We start from the raw sequence: 16,795 nt of genomic DNA on the forward strand, positions 1-16,795 counted from the left end.
TATTTTTTTTTTTTTTGCTTTTTGCTTTTTGGGTCACACCCGACAATGCACAGGGGTTACTCCTGGCTCTGCGCTCAGGAATTACCCCTGGCGGTGCTCAAGGGACCATATGGGATGCTGGGAATCGAACCCGTGCAAGGCAAACGCCCTACCCGCTGTGCTATTGCTCCAGCCCCAGCAAAAGTATTTTAAAATGGAAATAGTGGGCCTAGAAGTCCAGGAGTTCAGGTCGGTTTGCTGCAGCCAGGCTGGAAACGAGTCAGGGAAATAAGGGACAGGAACAAGGTTCAAAGCCGCGTCTACGGAGGGACACAATAGAAAAGTCTTTGACCTTGGAAACTGAGGTTAGCAAGGCGGAGGAATGGGGGACTAGGAGCAGGAGCGCAGTGGGGAGCCCTGTGCAGAGCCGGGGGTGGGGGTGTCCAGGGCACTACCGCGGGACCACACAGGGGTCAGAGAAGGGACACAACACCTTGGGGGAGCCCAGAATTTGGGAAGGCCCCCCAGATCCCCCGGGGCCACCCTTGCCCAAGCGGCCTCCACCCGGCCACAGCAGCGTACTTCCCAAAGCACAGAGTGTCGTCGGGCTGGAGCAATAATAGTCCGGCGGGGAGGGCGTTTGCATTACACGCAGCCGCCCAGGGTTCGATCCCCGGCACCCCAGAGGGTCCCCCGAGCACCGCCAGGAGCAAGTCCTGAGTGCAGAGCCAGGAGGAAGCCCTGCCCCCAAAAGAAGACAAACAAACCAAAGCAGAGAGCGTTCCCGGGATAACCAGTGTTCCTCTGGGGTCCAGCCGGGCAGCAGCTTGCACGCCCGAGCGAGCCCGGCCGCGGCGGGGGCGGGGCCTGCATGTGGGCGGGGCCGGCCCCCGCACGACGGGATCTGTTGGGGCGGGGCCTAGACCCGGCCTGCTAGGGGCGGGGCGGAGCCTAGACGGAGCCGGCCAGGATAGGCGGGGCCTCTGCTAGGGCGGGGCCTAGGGGAAAAGACTGGGGAGGGGCGGAGCCTCGAGGGGGCGGGCCGTCCAGAGAGCGGGCCTATCGGAGGCCGGAAGGGACGGCTAGAAGGGGCGGGCCGTTCAAGGAGCTGGGCCTATAAGCGGCCGGCAGGGGCGGGGCCCGGGGCTTAGCTTGTCCCTTTCCCAGGGCGTGATCTGCAGGTCAAGCAAGGAGTGAGACTGCTGGACGAGAGCAATGGGTGAAAAGCCACTGCCGTGGACCTTTTCTTGTTTTTCCCTCCAGGGACTTTTAGACGGGAGTGGGCTGCGGGGCGGGCGCGCACAACTTGCTCCCCACCCTCCACCTGTTTGGAGAAGGCGGGATGGGGGGCCGCCCCTGGGGCGGATGAAGGCCCGCGGTGGAGGTGGGGTGGCCGCACGTGGTATGGGGACTCCCGGGGCAGGAGTGCGGGAGCTGGCACGCCCAGCTGGCTGCCAGGCCCCCCATGTCGGGCTCCTCCCCCCGGGCTGGCTTCTCCTCCCCCGATTCCCGCGTGACCTTGGGTGCGGCCGCCCCTTCCTCTGCCTCACCTTCCCCAGCCGGTCAGCCCCAGCTGACCACATCGCAGGGCACCGGCCACCCCAGCTGCTTAGAAAGTGGTGGCCTGGGTTATTCCTGCTTATTCCAGTGTGACAGAAAAGGAAACTGAGGCTCAGGAGTTTCAGTGTCTTGCTCACCACGTCACACAGCCAGCAAGTGGCAGAGCCCAGGGCCCACCAACCCTCCTGACCCTTTCTAGAAAGTTCTGCCAGGAAGCTCTGCCCAGGTTCCCTCTGGGCCCCTGGGCTCCCCTCAGCAGCTACAGGAGGGGCTGGGGAAGTGCGGCTTCATGCACAAAGAGGGGGTCCTAGGAGCGAGCAGAGACCCTCTCTTCCAGGTCTAATCTCAGAGCTGAAGCTGGCCGTGCCCTGGGGCCACATCGCGGCCAAGGCCTGGGGCTCCCAGCAGAGCCCCCCGGTTCTCTGCCTGCATGGCTGGCTGGACAACGCCAACTCCTTTGACAGACTCATCCCTCTGCTCCCGAAAGGTGGGGCTGGGCCAGGGGGCTGGACCGCGGGAGAGAGGAGGGGCCGGAGGGACCCCAGCAGACGCCTCTCCCCCCGCCTTATCTCTGTCCCAGACTTCTACTACGTGGCCATGGATTTCGGGGGTCACGGGCTCTCGTCCCATTACAACCCAGGGTTACCGTATTATCACCAAAACTTTGTGAGTGAGGTCCGGCGCGTCATGGCTGGTGAGTTGGGAACCCGGCACGCGCGTGTGTATGTGTGTGTGTGCACACACAAGTACACGTGTGAGTGCATGTGTGTGCGCGTGCATGTGTGTATGTATGTGTGTGTCATGTGTGTATGTGTGCATCATGCGTGTATATGTGTGTGCTTGTACATGTGTGTGTGAGCACATGCGTTTGTGTGCATGTGTGCATGCATGTGTGTCATGTGTGTTTGTGTGTGTGCATGTGTGTGGGGTTGCTCTGGGACAGAGATCCCCTCTGGTCGTTGGAGTTGGGGTGCTGATCAAAGGGCCACGCTGGCCTGACCTGGGTGTACTGGAAGTTTGTGGGTGACTTGGCTGATTTCGGGAGGGTTGCCAAGAAGAGCGCACTTCTCCTGGGGACCCCCCATCCCTCTGCATTGGAGCCGGGGCCCCTCTCCGCTGACCTCGGGAGCTCCATGCATGCTGGGGAGCGATTCCGACCACCCGGGCGCAGGGCTGACCCCGACATGCTCTGTCCTTGCAGCCTTGAAGTGGGACCGTGCTTCCCTTATGGGCCACAGCTTTGGTGAGGCCCCCTGCTGGAACCGGGGCCCCCTTCCCCCGGGGCGGTCTCCCACACTCCTCTGCCCCCCTGTGGAGTGAGAGGGCCTCCTCAGGTCGGACCCTCGACCCCAGGTCTAGCTCAAGCAGTTCTCCCGGGCCAGGCCACCGCCCTGGGGGGATGCCCAAAGTTTAACAACCTCTTGCACTGGTGGGGGAGGAGGCCAGGTCCCTGGGCTGGGGCAGGGGGGCCGCCAGCTTTGGGGGTGCCTGGGAATGTCAGCCTGCTGCTCTTCTGCAGGTGGCATTGTGGGCGGAATGGTGAGTCACCAGCGATCGGTTGCAGGTGGGGTGCAGGAGTGGAGGGGACGTCACCCCAAGTTTTAAGCCACCCGCTTATTCCCTTGCTAAGGCCAGTTTGCCTTGCAGAATGTGGGGATGATGAGTGTGGACGTGGGGGGGGGTCTCCTGAGAGGGCAGTGCTCCCTGGAAGCACTCCCCGAGAGTGCAGTGCTCCCTGGGAGAGTCCCCTGAGAGTGCAGTGCTCCCCGGGAGAGTCCCCTGAGAGTGCAGTGCTCCCCGGGAGAGTCCCCTGACAGTGCAGTGCTCCCCGGGAGAGTCCCCTGAGAGTGCAGTGCTCCCCGGGAGAGTCCCCTGAGAGTGCAGTGCTCCCTGGGAGAGTCCCCTGAGAGTGCAATGCTCCCCGGGAGAGTCCCCTGAGAGTGCAGTGCTCCCTGGGAAGGTCCCCGAGAGGGCCGTGCTCCCCGGGAGAGTCCCCTGTGGCTGGGAGCTTGGGTCTGCATCACGCTCGGGCTCAGCTCTCTGTGCGCCCAGTTCTCCTGCATCTTCCCGGAGATGGTGGACAAGCTGGTGCTGCTGGACTCCTCGCCGTTCGTGCTGGACAGTCACGTAAGAACGCGGCCCCATCTCCTATGAGGGGCCGGCAGCCGGGGGGAGGGCGGCCTGGGAAAGAGGGTCAGCCCCAGCACAGGGGAGCCAGCTGGGAGCCCCAGAATAGCAGCCGGGCTGTCCAGGGCGGGAGTGCAAGGGGCTTGGTGGGGGAGGGGGTCGCCTTCCCTGCCCCGGGCTGACAGCGTGCCCCGAATCATGGTTGGTGACCGGCCTCCTTTGGGTGGGGGGGACAGAATGAGCCCCGAGGATGCAGGTGGAGGGGCTGGCTGGACTCGGGGAGGGGGGGGCGCTGGGTAGGAGGCATATGCAGGGGTCCAGCCCGCCCACCGGAGCCCCCCCACCCGCAGGAGATGGGGAACCTGCTGACGTATAAGCGCAAGGCCTTGGAGCACATGCTGCGGGTGGAGGCGTCCCCGAGGCCACCCAGCGTGCTCAGCCCCCAGGAGATGCTTCAGGGGTGAGTGTCTGCCCCTCGGGGTCCCCGAGGTCCCTCCTGACAAACAGCACACGCGCGGGAGCATGTGAGCACCCCTGCTGGCTCCCCCCCACCTCTGCAGCTTTCTGTCCTGACCCTCCCTGACTCCCCTCCCGGGGCTCCTTCTGCCTGGCCGGGCCCCCTTGGCAGCTGCCGCCTCCCTGGCAGGTGACATCTCCCTGGCAGGTGACGCCGCCTGTGACCGCAGTGTTTGCTTTGGTACTTCCGGCGCTTGGCAGGGTGCCCCAGGCCAGGGGTGATGCCGGTGGCTGGTGCCTGTGAATGAGCCCAGCCGTTGGCCCCTGGGGGTGCCATCTGGGCCCTTGGTGGGGAGGGCTGCCCTCCCTCCACCCTCCCTCCAGCCCCCCTCCCTCTCCCGGGCCTGTCTCCGCAGGTTCCTGAAGAACAACAGCCACGTGGGGAAGGAGAGTGGGGAGCTCCTCCTGAAAAGGGGGACCACCCAGGTGGCCACAGGTGAGCCGCCGCCACCGTCCGTGCCGTTTCCTCTGAATGCAGGAGAAACTGAGGCACAGCTGCACTCACTGGTCACTGGGAGTGACTGTGCACTAAATGGCTTTGTCGAGGCTTTTTTTTTTTCTGGGTGGTGGGGCCACACCAGGCCATGCTCAGGGGTCCCTCCTGGCTCTGCGCTCAGGAATCACTCCTGGTGGTGCTCGGGGGACCCTATGGGATGCTGGGAATCGAACTCGAGTTGGCCGAATGCAAGGGAAATGCCTTCGCCGCTAGACTGTCACTCTGGCCCCCCACAGAGACTTTTTTCTTTTTTTTGGGGGGGGGTCACACCCGGCGATGCTCAGGGGTCCCTCCTGGCTTTGCACTCAGGAATCACTCCTGGTGGTGCTCGGGGGTCCCTAGGGGATGCTGGGAATCGAACCCGGGTCGGCTGTGTGCAAGGCCAATTCCCTCCCTGCTGTGCTATGGCTCCAGCCCTGTGGAGGCTTTTTAATGTGAACATGCAAGGGCCAGAGCCTTGGGGCAGCAGGGAGGGCGCTGGCCTTGCACGCGGCCCAAGTGCCGGTTCCCACAGTCCAGGCTCTCCTGTCGTTCAAGAGAAGCAGGATGTTGTATTTCTGACCTGCGAGGGGCCTCAGGCTGCCAGTTTGACTCCCGCTCCTGGGATCTGAGTTACTGCCCCTCCCCGCCAACCCCTCCTGGAGAGAGGAGGGCCCGGGCAAGGGCTAGCAACGGGCTAATCCACACTGAGCCCTTCCCGGCTAGAAGAGCCGATCAGCGGCTCAGCGCTCAGGTCCCAGCTCCCCCTGGAGGTTTAGGGGTCTGCAGGGGCACCGCTCGGTCCTCTGGGAAACACCAGTTGGATCCCGGTGCAGCGAGGGGCTGACAGCTTCCAGCCACCTCTTGTAAAAAGTTGGACTAGGACCTGAGCAGTATGAAAGGGCTTAAGGCATTCGTCTTTCTTTCTTTTTTTTTTGGGGGGGGGGTCACAACCGGCGATGCACAGGGGTTACTACTGGCTCATGCTACTCAGGAATTACTTCTGGTGGTGCTCGGGGGACCCTACGGGATGCTGGGAATCGAACCCGGGTCGACCACATACAAGGCAAACGTCCTACCCGCTGTGCTATCGCTCCAGCCCTTGTCTTTCTTTTTTTGGGGAATTTTTGGTGTTGGGGCCATACCTGGTGGTACTCAGGGCTCACTCCCGGCTCTGTGCTCGGGGCTGACTCTCGGCTCTGTACTTGGGGCTGACACCTGGCTCCGTGCTCAGGGATGACTCCTGTCTCAGTGCTCAGGGCTGACTCCTGGCTCAGTGCTCAGGGCTGACTCCTGGCTCTGTGCTCGGGGCTGACTCTTGGCTCTGTGCTCAGGATCATTCCTGGCTATGTGCTCAGGGTCACTCTGTGCTCAGGGTCACTCCCGGCTCTGTGCTGAGAGCTCACTCCTGACTGTGCTCAGGGCTCACTCCTAGCAGGTCTCGGGGGACTTCATGGGGAAGGGGGGTTTGAATCCTTGTAGTTGACGGCACGCAAGGTAAACGCCTTAGCCGCTGTACTACTATTCCAGCCTGGCACCTGGCCTTACAAGCAGCTGACACTGGTTCTATCTCCGGCACCTCATATGGTCCCACCAGGAGTGATCCCTGAGCACTGACAGATGTGGCCCCCAAACCAAACCAGAATCCAAAGTTCAGGGGTTAAGACATCTTGCACGCGGCTGACACTTGTGTTGCGTGTGGTCCTCTGAGCCCCTGTGAGCACAGGGCCAGGAGTAAGCCCTGAGCACAGCTGGGTGGGACCCCAAACAGGTCGTCCAAACAAACAAAGCAAAATTAGTGCACCTGCAGAGCGTGGCTGCAGGGAGAGTGTGTGTGTGTGTGTGTGTGTGTGTGTGTGTGTGTGTGTGTGGGGAGGGTGGGCCAGAGACCCGGGCCCAGACGCCACTCGTCACGGGAGGCGGCAGCCAGGCTGTGGCGTGTGTGGGGAGCTTGAGGGGCTCGGGGGGGGGGCGTAGGTTGGAGGACAGTGTCTGCGCCCTGGTGTGGGAGCTCGCGTCCGGTCCCACGGCTGCTGCTCTGGTCATGGGCCGCACGTGGCCTTGAACCAGACCGCAGACCTGCGAGGTGTGAGCGCAGCCTTGGGCCGCCTCCAGGCTGCCCTGGGGCCGCAGCTCCAAATAAACATCTCCGAGAAGGGACGGGAGGGTGCCTGAGACCTTGCCAGGCCGGAAGCCGCTGTGCTCCCCAAACCACAGTCCAAGGGTTAGGAACTCTCGCTTGCAGGTGTCTGACCCCCTCCCGACTGACCCCCGCTGTCCCCCGCTGGGGTGCACTGTCCTGCGGCCAGGCCAGCTGTGGGGAGGGGTCAGCGGGCAGAGGACATGCGCCGAGGGTGGGTCCCCTCACATACGCCAGGAGTTGCGCCAAGTGCAGTTACAGAAGGAGGATGGGGGGGGCGGTCTCCCCTCTCTCCCCCCCCCCCCCCCGCACGCTGTCACTGAGTATGCTCTGTGCTTCGTCCTTAGGTGTGGTGCTGAACAGAGACCGCAGGATCGCCCTGGTGAGTACAGTCACTGCCCCGCCCGCCTGTCCCTTCGGCGCCCATGCCCACGGCTGCTCCCTGCCCCTCCCCAAAGTGCCCACAGCTGTTGCCCACTCTCCCCCGCTGTGAGTTCATGGGTGGGTGCACGACATGTACGTCCGGTGCCCCGCCTCCCCGGCCTCCCCAGCAGAGGAGCAGGGGCAGGGGACCACAGACGGGTGGTCCAAGTGACCTGTTTAGTGCAGGGCTGTTGGCATACTTACAGGACATCTGGGAGGGTGGGATTGAGGTATGGGGCTGCACATGGATTGATCATTTACAGGGGCAAAGCAGTTGGGGACAATTCTCTCTTTTTTTTTCTTCTTGGGTCACACCCGGTAATGCACAGGGGTTACTCCTGGCTCATGCACTCAGGAATTACTGTGCTCGGGGGACCATATGGGATGCTGGGAATCGAACCCAGGTCAGCCGCGTGCAAGGCAAATGCCCTCCCCGCTGTGCTGTTGCTCCAGCCCCAGTGGAGACAATTCTTTTGGGGGGGATTAACTCAAGGAGACGCTCTGTCTCCTCTTCTTAATACTTGCAGTTATGTGGATAAACACAGTAAGAGACAAAGATTCCAACACTTGGTTCTCTGGGCTCCGAGGGCAAGGCCATCCCACAAGGCTGGGCTTCTATCGTAAATCCTGGACTAGGTCCTCAGGCCGGTTTAGCTCTTCCTTCCTCATGGGGGTCCTGTCTTTGTGTTTTGTTTTTTTTTTTTGCTTTTTGGGTCACACCCAGCGATGCTCAGGGGTTCCTCTTGGCTCTACACTCAGTAATTACTCCTGGCGGTGCTTGGGGGACCATATGGGATGCCGGGGATCGAACCCAGATCGGCCGCGTGCAAGGCAAACGCCCTCCCCGCTATGCTATCGCTCCGGCCCCATCCTCTTTTTTTTTTTTTAATTTTTATTAGTGAAACACCAATGAGGTACAGTTGTAGACTTACAAATTTGTTCCTGTCTCTTAAGTCATAGCAGCTTGCACCAAGATCTGCTTTTATGCTTTCTAGATTGTTCCATTTCGATGCTGGGGTAGCTTCGCCACTTGCCCCAGACCTGTCCCTATCCCATAGCGGGACCTCTCCTTGTGGGGCATTAGGAACTATGGCAACCGAGGCCTGAGTCAAGTAATTATGACAGATGCCCAGGAAGTAGATATATTTCAGTCAGTTACTCCCAACTAATTAATGCACAGCATTAATGGTCTTTTCGTGCTTAAGCAAAGAACATTGCTTTAGAGTGAAAAATAGGAAAGGGTCATAGGGGAAATAGAAAAGCAAATACGAAGTCCAGAATCACCAGAAGTTTTGACTTACAGGTAACCAAGGCAGACTTGAGGGCTGTAGTAACTAACGACAAAGGAAAGGTTCAAGATAAACCCAGGGGGTTGGAGGCGCTGTTAAGAGCACTGTAAGTTTCTCTGGGAGGAGGAAGAGAGCAATTTCACTGACTAAGCCTAAAGTACTCGGGGTTAATATCCAACATGCGCCCACGGCTCCCCACCCTGTCTCCTTGGCTTCTGCGCCCGCAGGTGCAAACCTCTGCCTTCCGTCAGCGCCAGGTCTGGGGGATTTTTTTTCTTTTTTTATGTAGGGGTACTGCTATTTATTCAGCCACCGATTAGCTGATTGAATTGTGCATGAACTCCACCTTAATTTTTTTTATAATTTTATTTATTGAATCACTGTGAGAGCAGTTACAAAGCTTTCGGGTCTAAGTCTCAGCCAGACAATGAAACACCCGCACCTTCACCAGTGCCCATTCTCTACCCCCAACAACCCCTGTATACTGGTCTGGGGTTTTTTTGATTTTCACCCCCTGGCAGCTGGCCTGAGCCGGGTGGTGTTGGAACAGCCCTCCAGCCTCTTACCAACCCCGGTCAAGGCTCCGGCCCCCCCCCACCAAGCCCTCAACTGCTTGCCCTGCGTGGGTCCAAACTTCCCTTTTTTCCTGTGCCTGAATTCTTCCCCTTTGGGCATGGTGGTTTGGTTCGTTTTGGGTCACACCCAGCGGTGCTCAAGAGTGTGCTTACTCCTGGCCCTGTGCTCAGGAATCTTTCTTACGGGCAAGTGGAGCCCCTCAGCGCCCCCTCGTGGTCAGGCTCTTTTTTTTTTTTTTTTTTTGGCTTTTTGGGTCCCACCCGGCGATGCTCAGGGGTTCCTCCTGGCTCTGCACTCAGGAATTACTCCTGGCGGTGCTCAGGGGGCCATATATGGGATGCTAGGAATCGAACTTGGGTCGGCTGTGTGCAAGGCAAATATCCTACCCGTTGTACTATTATTGCTCCAGTCCCTGGGCTCATTTTTGACCCCTGGGGTCCCTTTGACTCTGCTTTTCGTGGGTGGCATCACCGGGTGCAAACTCGGGTGCCACAGTGGGGACATTGCGCAACGCTTCTTCAAGGTCGCAGGAGCGCAGTGACCCGGGTGAAGGTGTCGTAACCCCTGAACCCCGTGTGCTGGCCGTGCACGGGTGACCCCTGTGGTCTCCAGCACCTGAAGCTGGGACTCAAAGCACCGCTGGAAGTAGCCCCCCCCCCACATCCCCCAAGCCCCGAATGGGGACTGCTGTGAGATCCAGCAAGTCCACTGTGAAGCGCTGAGCAGAAGAGGCAAAAGGGGCGCGGGCGGTGGGCAGTGAGTGCAGTGGGCAGGGCCTGGCCCCCACCATGGTCCCTGCGGAGTCGAGGTCTGCCGCCCTCTCCTGGCAGCTGCTGGCAGTGACTCGTAATTGTTTTCCGGTTTTTTTTTTTTTTTGGTTTACTTTTTGGGTCACACCCAGCAATGCTCAGACCTTACTCCTGGCTTTGCACTCAGGAATTGCTCCATATGGGATACATACATCCATGGGATCCATATGGGATGCCGGGGATCGAAACCGGGCTGGCCGCATGTAAGGCAAATACCCTACCCACTATGCTATCGCTCCGGCCCCCCGTTTTTTTTGGGGGGATCACACCCGGCGATGCACTGGGGTTACTCCTGGCTCTGCACTCAGAAATCACTCCCGGCAGTGCTCAGGGGACCCTATGGGCTGCTGGGAATCGAACCTGGGTCGGCCGCGTGCAAGGCAAACGCCCCACCCGGTGTGCTACTGCTCCAGCCGCCACGTAATTATCTTCTGGAGGCGCCTGTTTAACCCTTGCACTGGCTTCCTGGGGCATCTGTCCAGCCACTGGGGGGTCATCAGACCTTGCGGGTGCTATGGGCACAATCTCAGGGGAAGCATCCGGGTCACTTTAACTGACAATGGCTGGGATGTGTGTGTGTGTTTTCATCAGAAGTTTTGTTTTGGGGACCACATCCAGCATTGCTGAGAGGTCGCTCCTGGTGGGGCCTCAGAACCCTGAGCAGCCGCACAATTTCCAGTGTAGGGGAGCCGGGAAGGAGGGCGGGTGGGGGCCAGGCCATCTCTGGCCTGGGGGGGGGGGGGTCAGGGCTTAGCCCTGCTCGCTCTTCCGGTGCTCGCGGGGAGGGCTCAGCTGCCTCCGTGTCCACAGCCAGAGCACAGCTTCGACTTCGTGAGCCGGGAGCTGTTCGTGCAGGCCATAGGGAAGCTTCAGGCCCGCCTCCTCCTCATCAAGTAGGTCTGCGCTGACCCCCGGGGCTGCCTGCCGTGGGGGTCCCCTGCTCCCCGCGGGACGGGCTGGGTCACTGTGCCTGGTCTGTGCATGTGTGCCCTGGACACCTGGCTCTGCTCAGGGGACGCGGTGGTCTTGGGGCTGGGGTCCACTCCCTCCCAAGCCCCAACTCCCACCAAGCATGTGCTCCAACCATGGAAGCCGCCTCCCCAGCTCCTTCTGTTTCTGGGTCTCATCCAGCAGTGCTCAGGGCTGACTCCTGGCTCTGTGCTCGGGGCTGACTCCCAGCTCTGTGCTCAGGGGTGACTCCCGGCTCTGTGCTCGGGGCTCATTCCTGGCTCTGTGCTCGGGGCTCACTCCTGGCTGTGCTCGGGACTCACTCCTCATTCTGTGGTCAGGACTGACCCCTGCCCCCCTCCACTCCCCAGAGCGACCCAGGGCTTTTATGACGTAAGGCGAGAGCACGACACTGACCGGGAGCCGATGCAGTTCATGCTTGAGACGCTGAGATCCATCCTCAGAGAGGTGGGGGCGTGGGGCCGCGGGGGGCAGGCCCCGAACGCTGGGGGGGGGGGTGTCCTGAGACAATCAGCACAGGACACACTATTGTTGGCAGTGCCCGAGTTTACTGTCCTGCGTCCCTGCTTGGGGGGAGGTTGGCTCTCCCCCCAAGGGCTGTCCAGGGTGGGGATGGGTCCCTGCATCCCGCCCACCCCCCAAAGAACACCTGCTCTCCGGCCTGGTGTTGGGGTCCCCAGAAGCGTGGCACGCCTGGGGGGGGGGGCTGAGGGGCCTGTGGCCGGCCGGAGCAGAGCGTGGCCGGTGGCCCCCTGCCCCGCCCCGCTGACTGACCACGTGTTCATCCTGCAGCGGTTCCAGTTCGTGGAAGTGACCGGAAACCACTACGTGCACATGAACCAGCCGGAGGCCGTGGCGGGGGCCGTGGGCAGCTTCTTGCAGAGCAAGGAGTGAGGGCGGACCCCGAGGCGGGGGTCCTGGGGCGTGGCTGGAGGGAGACTGGCCCTGGCCCCTGCCACCCCTGGGGGATGACAATAAAGTTCCCGTCCCGTTCTCGAGGCCTCACTCAGGGACCTGGGGGCAAAGGCGCCCAACAGTCCGGCCCGGGCAGCCCCGGGGAGTCTCGGTGCTGGGCGCGCGGCCCCTGGCGGCCACTCGCGGCGGCTCAGTAGGGCCGGAACTTGCGCTGCGCCCGCATCAGCTCGATGCGCTGCTTGTCCTCCTCGAACTTCTTGCGCAGCTGCGCCAGGTCTGGGGGGGAGCGGGGGGCAGAGGGCACGGCCGGGTCAGCCCGAGTGCCCCGCGCACCCCAGGCATCACCCGCCGCGTGGGGATGGGGGAGGGGGGTTCAGCAGCGCCCACCTCCCGGCCCGGGCGCCCCAGTAGCGGGCAGCGGGGTGCCCGGCTCCCCACAGGGTCGCGGTCCTGCAGCTCGGCGCCCCCCGCGCCCTGGGTGCTCTGCGCCCCTGTGCACCTTGGGTGCCTCCTCTTCCCCCCACCCAGGGGTCACAGACCTGCTGCTCTGCACCCCCTGCACCTTGGGGACCTCCCGCTCGGGGTCCCGCTGCTCTGCGCCTCCCCGCGCGCCTTGGGTGCCTCCCCTCCCCCTCGGGGTCACAGTCCTGCTGCTCTGCGTCCCCCACCTCCCGCCTTGGGTGCTCCCCATTCCCCCTGGGTCACAGACCTGCTGCTCTGCGCGCCCCGCGCCCTGGGTACCTCCCGCCCGGGGTCCTGCTGCTTGGCGCCCCCGGCACCCTGGGTGCTCTGCGCCCTTCCCCCAGTGCCTTGGGTGCCTCCCATCCCCTCCAGGGTCACAGTCCTGCTACTCTGCGCCCCCCACCCCCGCGCCCTGGGTGCTCTGTACCCCCCGCGCGCCTTGGGTGCCCCCCCCCGTCACAGACCTGCTGCTCTGCGCGCCCCGCGCCCTGGGTACCTCCCGCCCGGGGTCCCGCTGCTCGGCGCCCCCCCGCGCCCTGGGCACCTCCCGCCCGGGGTCCCGCTGCTCTGCGCGCCCCGCGCCCTGGGTACCTCCCGCCCGGGGTCCCGCTGCTCTGCGCGCCCCGCGCCCTGGGTACCTCCCGCCCGGGGTCCCGCTGCTCGGCGCCCCCCCCCAGCTCCAGGTGCCCCCGCCCGCGGCCCGGGGCGCGCTCACGTTCCATCTTGGACTCGCGGTGCTGCCAGGCGTAGAAGTTGAGCAGCTCCTTGCGCGCCCGCTTGCGCCGCTCGCGCTCCAGCACGCGCAGGTTGGCCGCCTCGGTGCGGGGCAGCCCGGGCCGGCGGCCGCGGCGCGTCACCTTCACCCAGCCCTCCTCGTCGGGGACGCCCTCCTCCGCCCTGGCCTGGGCCTCCTCCTGCGGGCACGCGGGGCATGGGCGGGGGCTGGCCTGCCGCCCCCCGCCGCCCCCCCCCCCCAGCCGAGGGGCGCCCCCCGCCCCACCTCGGCCGTCTTCCGGTCGTAGGCCTCCATGAAGGCGTCCACCTCCGCCTGCAGGGCCTGGGGGTCCAGCACGGAGTCGGCGTAGTCCCGGATCCACTCTGCGTTCAGAAGCAGGCGCGCGCGGGGCTGCCGGGGCGCGCCTGGGGGTCCCCGGAGACCCTCCTCCCCGGGCAGGCCGGGCCCTCGCCTCCGCCCGCCCCCCCGCCCCCCGCACACTGACTGTGAACGCCGCTGGGCACGGGGTGGCTCTCGGTGGACACCAGCAGCGGGCCCTGCAGCGCCAGGGCGGCCCGCACCCCCTGCGCCTTCTGGAACTGCACGTAGGCGACCCGGAAGCCCTGGGAGGGGGACAGGAGTGAGCTGCCGGTGGGCACAAAGAGCCCCGCGCGAGGACCAGGGGGCACAGGGGGCCTTGGCAGGGCGGGAGGCAGACCCCCCCCCCCGCCCCCAGCCCTGCCCATGAGGGACCCGCCCGGCACCCAGAGCCTCACCGGAACAGGCCTGGGGTGGAAAAACACCGACTTGGGCTCCTGGGGGCCCTCGGCCAGGTCCGGCTTCTCCCGCAGCTCCACAGACTGGACGGACCCGCAGGGGGCCAGGAGGCGGCCCAGGGCCTCCTGCCGCAGGGAAGGCGCGTGAGAAGCCCCCAGGAGCCCACCCTCAGTGAAGGGCTGTTTGCTGTTATTGCTTTTTTTTTTGCTTTTTGGGTCACACCCAGCGATGCTCAGGGGTTCCTCCTGGCTCTGCACTCAGGAATTACCCCTGGCGGTGCTCGGGGGACCCTACGGGATGCCGGGGATCAAACCCAGGACTGCCGTGTGCAGGGCAAATGCCCACCCCACTGTGCTATGGTTCCAGCCCCTGTTCGCTGTTATTTTTAGGGGACACCCCTCCCAAGAGAGGGCTGGAGAGATCTCCCCTACCGCCCCTTCGGGAAGTTCCCCACCTCATCACACTTGGGGCCACACCACCTGGCGGTGCTGGGGTACCCAGCTGTGCCGCGGGCCCTGCCAGCCCTCGACTCACCTCCGTGCAGTATGGGGGCACGTTGAGGACAAAGAGGGTGCGCTTCTGCGGCCAGGCCGAGCGGGCACCCTCCCGGACCCGGTGCTCTCGCAGGTAGAGGTGATGGCACGCCTGCTGCTTCTCGGAGAACTTGATGGGGACGGCTAGGATAGGAGGCAGGGGAGGCCAGCGGGTCACCTGCTCAGCCGCCCGGTGCCAGGCCACACCCTGCCCAGGCCCAGGAGGGGTCGCTCATGGCAGCAGGGGGAAGGGGTCAACTGTTATGGTGGGGATCAAGCATGAGGAAAGGCCACTTGGGGCTGTTTTTTGGGGGTGAAGATCACAAGTTTGACGGCACCTGTGACCTCCAGCCTCGGCCAGGCCCTTTCCTGACCTTCCCTGGACCGACCGTCACCCCTCTGGGCCTCTAGGTGCCGTCCTCACTTCTCACTGGGCCTCCGCTCACTTTTTTTTTTTTGGGTCACGCCCGGCGATGCACAGGGGTTACTCCTGGCTCTGCACTCAGGACTTACTCCTGGCGGTGCTCAGGGGACCACATGGGATGCTGGGAATCGAACCCGGTTTGGCCGCATGCAAGGCAAATGTCCTACCCGCTGTGCTATTGCCCCAGCCCCTCTGCTCGTATCTTTAGGGGCTATCTGGACCATCACCATCACTCCCATATATTTTCGTTTTGTTTGGGGGGGCCCTACCCGGTGGTGCTCAGGGAGCACTCCTGGACGGCTTGGGTGGGGGGGACGGACCATGTGGGGTGCCGGGAACCGAATCTGGATTGGCCGCGTGGGCCCTGCCCACTTGTCTGCGGGGAGGGCATTTGCCTGGTACAAAAAAGGTCGACCCGGGTTCGGTTCCCAGCATCCCACTTGGTCCCCTGAGCACCGCCAGGAGTGACTCCTGAGTGCATGAGCCGGGATAAACCCTTGAGCACCGCCGGGTGGGACCCTCCCCCCTCCCCCCTCCCCCCTCAAAAAAAAAAAAAAAAGAAGCAAAAGCTGGAAGCAGAGCGGCAAGGCAGGGCTGAGTGACGGCGCGGGAAGGCGGAGGGGCAGAGAGCCTGTCGGCCACGCAGGCCCGCGGTAAGAAGTCGGGATTTGGGGGTCCCGGGGCGATCGCACTGCGGGTTGGATGCCCGGCCCCGGCCCCCCGAGCACTGCCAGGGGAGCTCCCGCAGCCGGACAGGAGGGCGGGCCCGGGCAGCGGGGCAGACGCACAGCAGGAGCCGCCGCGGTGAGGACCAGTGGAGGGTGACACGGACACGGGGGCGCCCCGGGGGGGTCGTGCGCGACACGCTGGGACCCCCCACCCACCCCCCACCCCCCGGGAGCCGCTGGCGACGCGGGGCCGGACTCCGCAGAGCAGCCGGAGACGGGCACGGCGCCGCCTGCCCGAGTCTCGCGAACTTCCGGGGCCACTTCCCAGCTGAGCCGGACCCTCCCCGGGCCCCGCGTCCCCCAAGCCCCTCACCTGAGTAGCCCGGCGGGCTCGCGAGGACCCCGGGGGGCTCGGCGCCCGGCTGCGCCGCACGCTTCTTTCTGCGCGCCACCATCTTGCCGACCGGAAGCCGCGGGGGCTGCTGGGAGTTGTAGTTCGGCGCGCGGGGCGGCGGCGCGTTTCCATGACGACGCCGACGCGCGCAAGCCCCGCCCGCCCTCTCTCTCTCTCCTCCAGGGCCGCTGCCAGTGACTGCCACCCACCGGCTCCGAAGAACGTCAGCGAAGGGCGCGAATAAACGTGGGAGGGACTTTTCAGTCGTTCATCCAGGTCCCCAGCACTTGGGGCACTGTCCCCCACCCTTTTGTTTGGGGCGGAGGGGAAGGGGCCACATCCGGCGGTGCTCAGGGATGACTCCTAGTACTCCGGGCGATGCTAGGGGTGTATGGGGATGGTCAAGCCAGGTGGGCTGCACCGGAGGCTGGTGCCTTACCTGTATACCATCCCTCTGGCCCCCAGGCACCGTCCCATTTGCTTTATTTTATTTTGCTTTTTGGGTTACACCTGGCGATGCACAGGGGTTCCTCCTGGCTCTGCACTCAGGAATTACCCCTGGGGACCATATGGGATGCTGGGAATCGAACCCCCGTCAGCTGCGTGCAAGGCAAACGCCCTACCCGCCGTGTTATCACTCCAGTCCCAGTCCCATTAGCTTTCGAGGCCAAACAAAACCCGGGGGCCATGTGTGGAAACGGGGATGGAACCAGGATAGGCTGCGTGTCAGGCAGGTGCTGTCCTTCCTCGCTGTGCCGTCTCTGGTCCCGGCTCTGTTCTGGAACAAGCCCAGTAGCATTGACAGGCACATCAGATGCTTAGAGCGAGAAAGAGAAATCCAGGGGGCTGAGGTTTAGCTGTTTGAGCTGCTACATGGTGTTGTCAGGGCAAATAGGCAGACCCCAGGGTTCACAGTGGACCCGCGTTGAGATGTTGGGTGGAGACTGGAGACAGACTGGGAAGAGGCTGGCCCAGGAAGCCCAACTGGCAGCGTATGGGTGTGATTGAAAGCTAGAAAGTATGCCATCGCGCCGGGAACATGGC

General features: G+C 63.5%; 2 protein-coding genes across 3 annotated transcripts in view; one reads left to right on the plus strand and one right to left on the minus strand.

Moving 5' to 3' along the window:
• Positions 1 to 1,120: 1,120 nt before the first annotated feature.
• Positions 1,121 to 16,795, plus strand: part of SERHL2 (serine hydrolase like 2) — a 248,975-nt gene continuing 233,300 nt past the window's right edge. Inside the window, exons 1-12 of one of the 2 annotated variants that reach the window (XM_056137495.1) lie at positions 1,121 to 1,198; positions 1,877 to 2,026; positions 2,120 to 2,233; positions 2,741 to 2,782; positions 3,059 to 3,078; positions 3,592 to 3,666; positions 4,017 to 4,126; positions 4,539 to 4,618; positions 7,145 to 7,179; positions 10,705 to 10,787; positions 11,214 to 11,310; positions 11,656 to 11,777. In XM_056137495.1, the coding sequence (XP_055993470.1) occupies positions 1,195 to 1,198; positions 1,877 to 2,026; positions 2,120 to 2,233; positions 2,741 to 2,782; positions 3,059 to 3,078; positions 3,592 to 3,666; positions 4,017 to 4,126; positions 4,539 to 4,618; positions 7,145 to 7,179; positions 10,705 to 10,787; positions 11,214 to 11,310; positions 11,656 to 11,757 (912 nt within the window). In that variant the 5' untranslated portion in view covers positions 1,121 to 1,194 and the 3' untranslated portion in view covers positions 11,758 to 11,777. Of the gene's footprint in view, positions 1,199 to 1,876; positions 2,027 to 2,119; positions 2,234 to 2,740; positions 2,783 to 3,058; positions 3,079 to 3,591; positions 3,667 to 4,016; positions 4,127 to 4,538; positions 4,619 to 7,144; positions 7,180 to 10,704; positions 10,788 to 11,213; positions 11,311 to 11,655; positions 11,849 to 16,795 lie in introns of those variants that run through there. The other variant, XM_056137493.1, reaches the window with a different exon arrangement.
• Positions 11,423 to 15,812, minus strand: RRP7A (ribosomal RNA processing 7 homolog A). The gene is made up of 7 exons (XM_056137497.1): positions 15,731 to 15,812; positions 14,267 to 14,409; positions 13,732 to 13,857; positions 13,461 to 13,578; positions 13,241 to 13,338; positions 12,956 to 13,154; positions 11,423 to 12,054 (listed from the first exon to the last, which is right to left on the minus strand). Exons 1-7 carry the CDS (start codon positions 15,810 to 15,812, stop codon positions 11,969 to 11,971), a joined length of 852 nt encoding a protein of 283 aa, XP_055993472.1. The 3' UTR covers positions 11,423 to 11,968.

The sequence above is a fragment of the Sorex fumeus genome, unplaced genomic scaffold (assembly GCF_029834395.1).
Source record: "Sorex fumeus unplaced genomic scaffold, SorFum_2.1 ptg000125l, whole genome shotgun sequence".
Taxonomy (NCBI): Eukaryota; Metazoa; Chordata; class Mammalia; order Eulipotyphla; family Soricidae; genus Sorex; species Sorex fumeus.

Excerpts from the sequence above, each read along its gene's own strand:
- RRP7A (XM_056137497.1), bottom strand. The coding sequence starts at position 15,812 with ATGGTGGCGCGCAGAAAGAAGCGTGCGGCGCAGCCGGGCGCCGAGCCC. Across the intron at positions 13,579-13,731 it reads TCCACCCCAGGCCTGTTCCG|GGCTTCCGGGTCGCCTACGT; the intron begins GTGAGGCTCTGG and ends TCCCCCTCCCAG. Across the intron at positions 13,339-13,460 it reads CGTGCCCAGCGGCGTTCACA|AGTGGATCCGGGACTACGCC; the intron begins GTCAGTGTGCGG and ends TTCTGAACGCAG.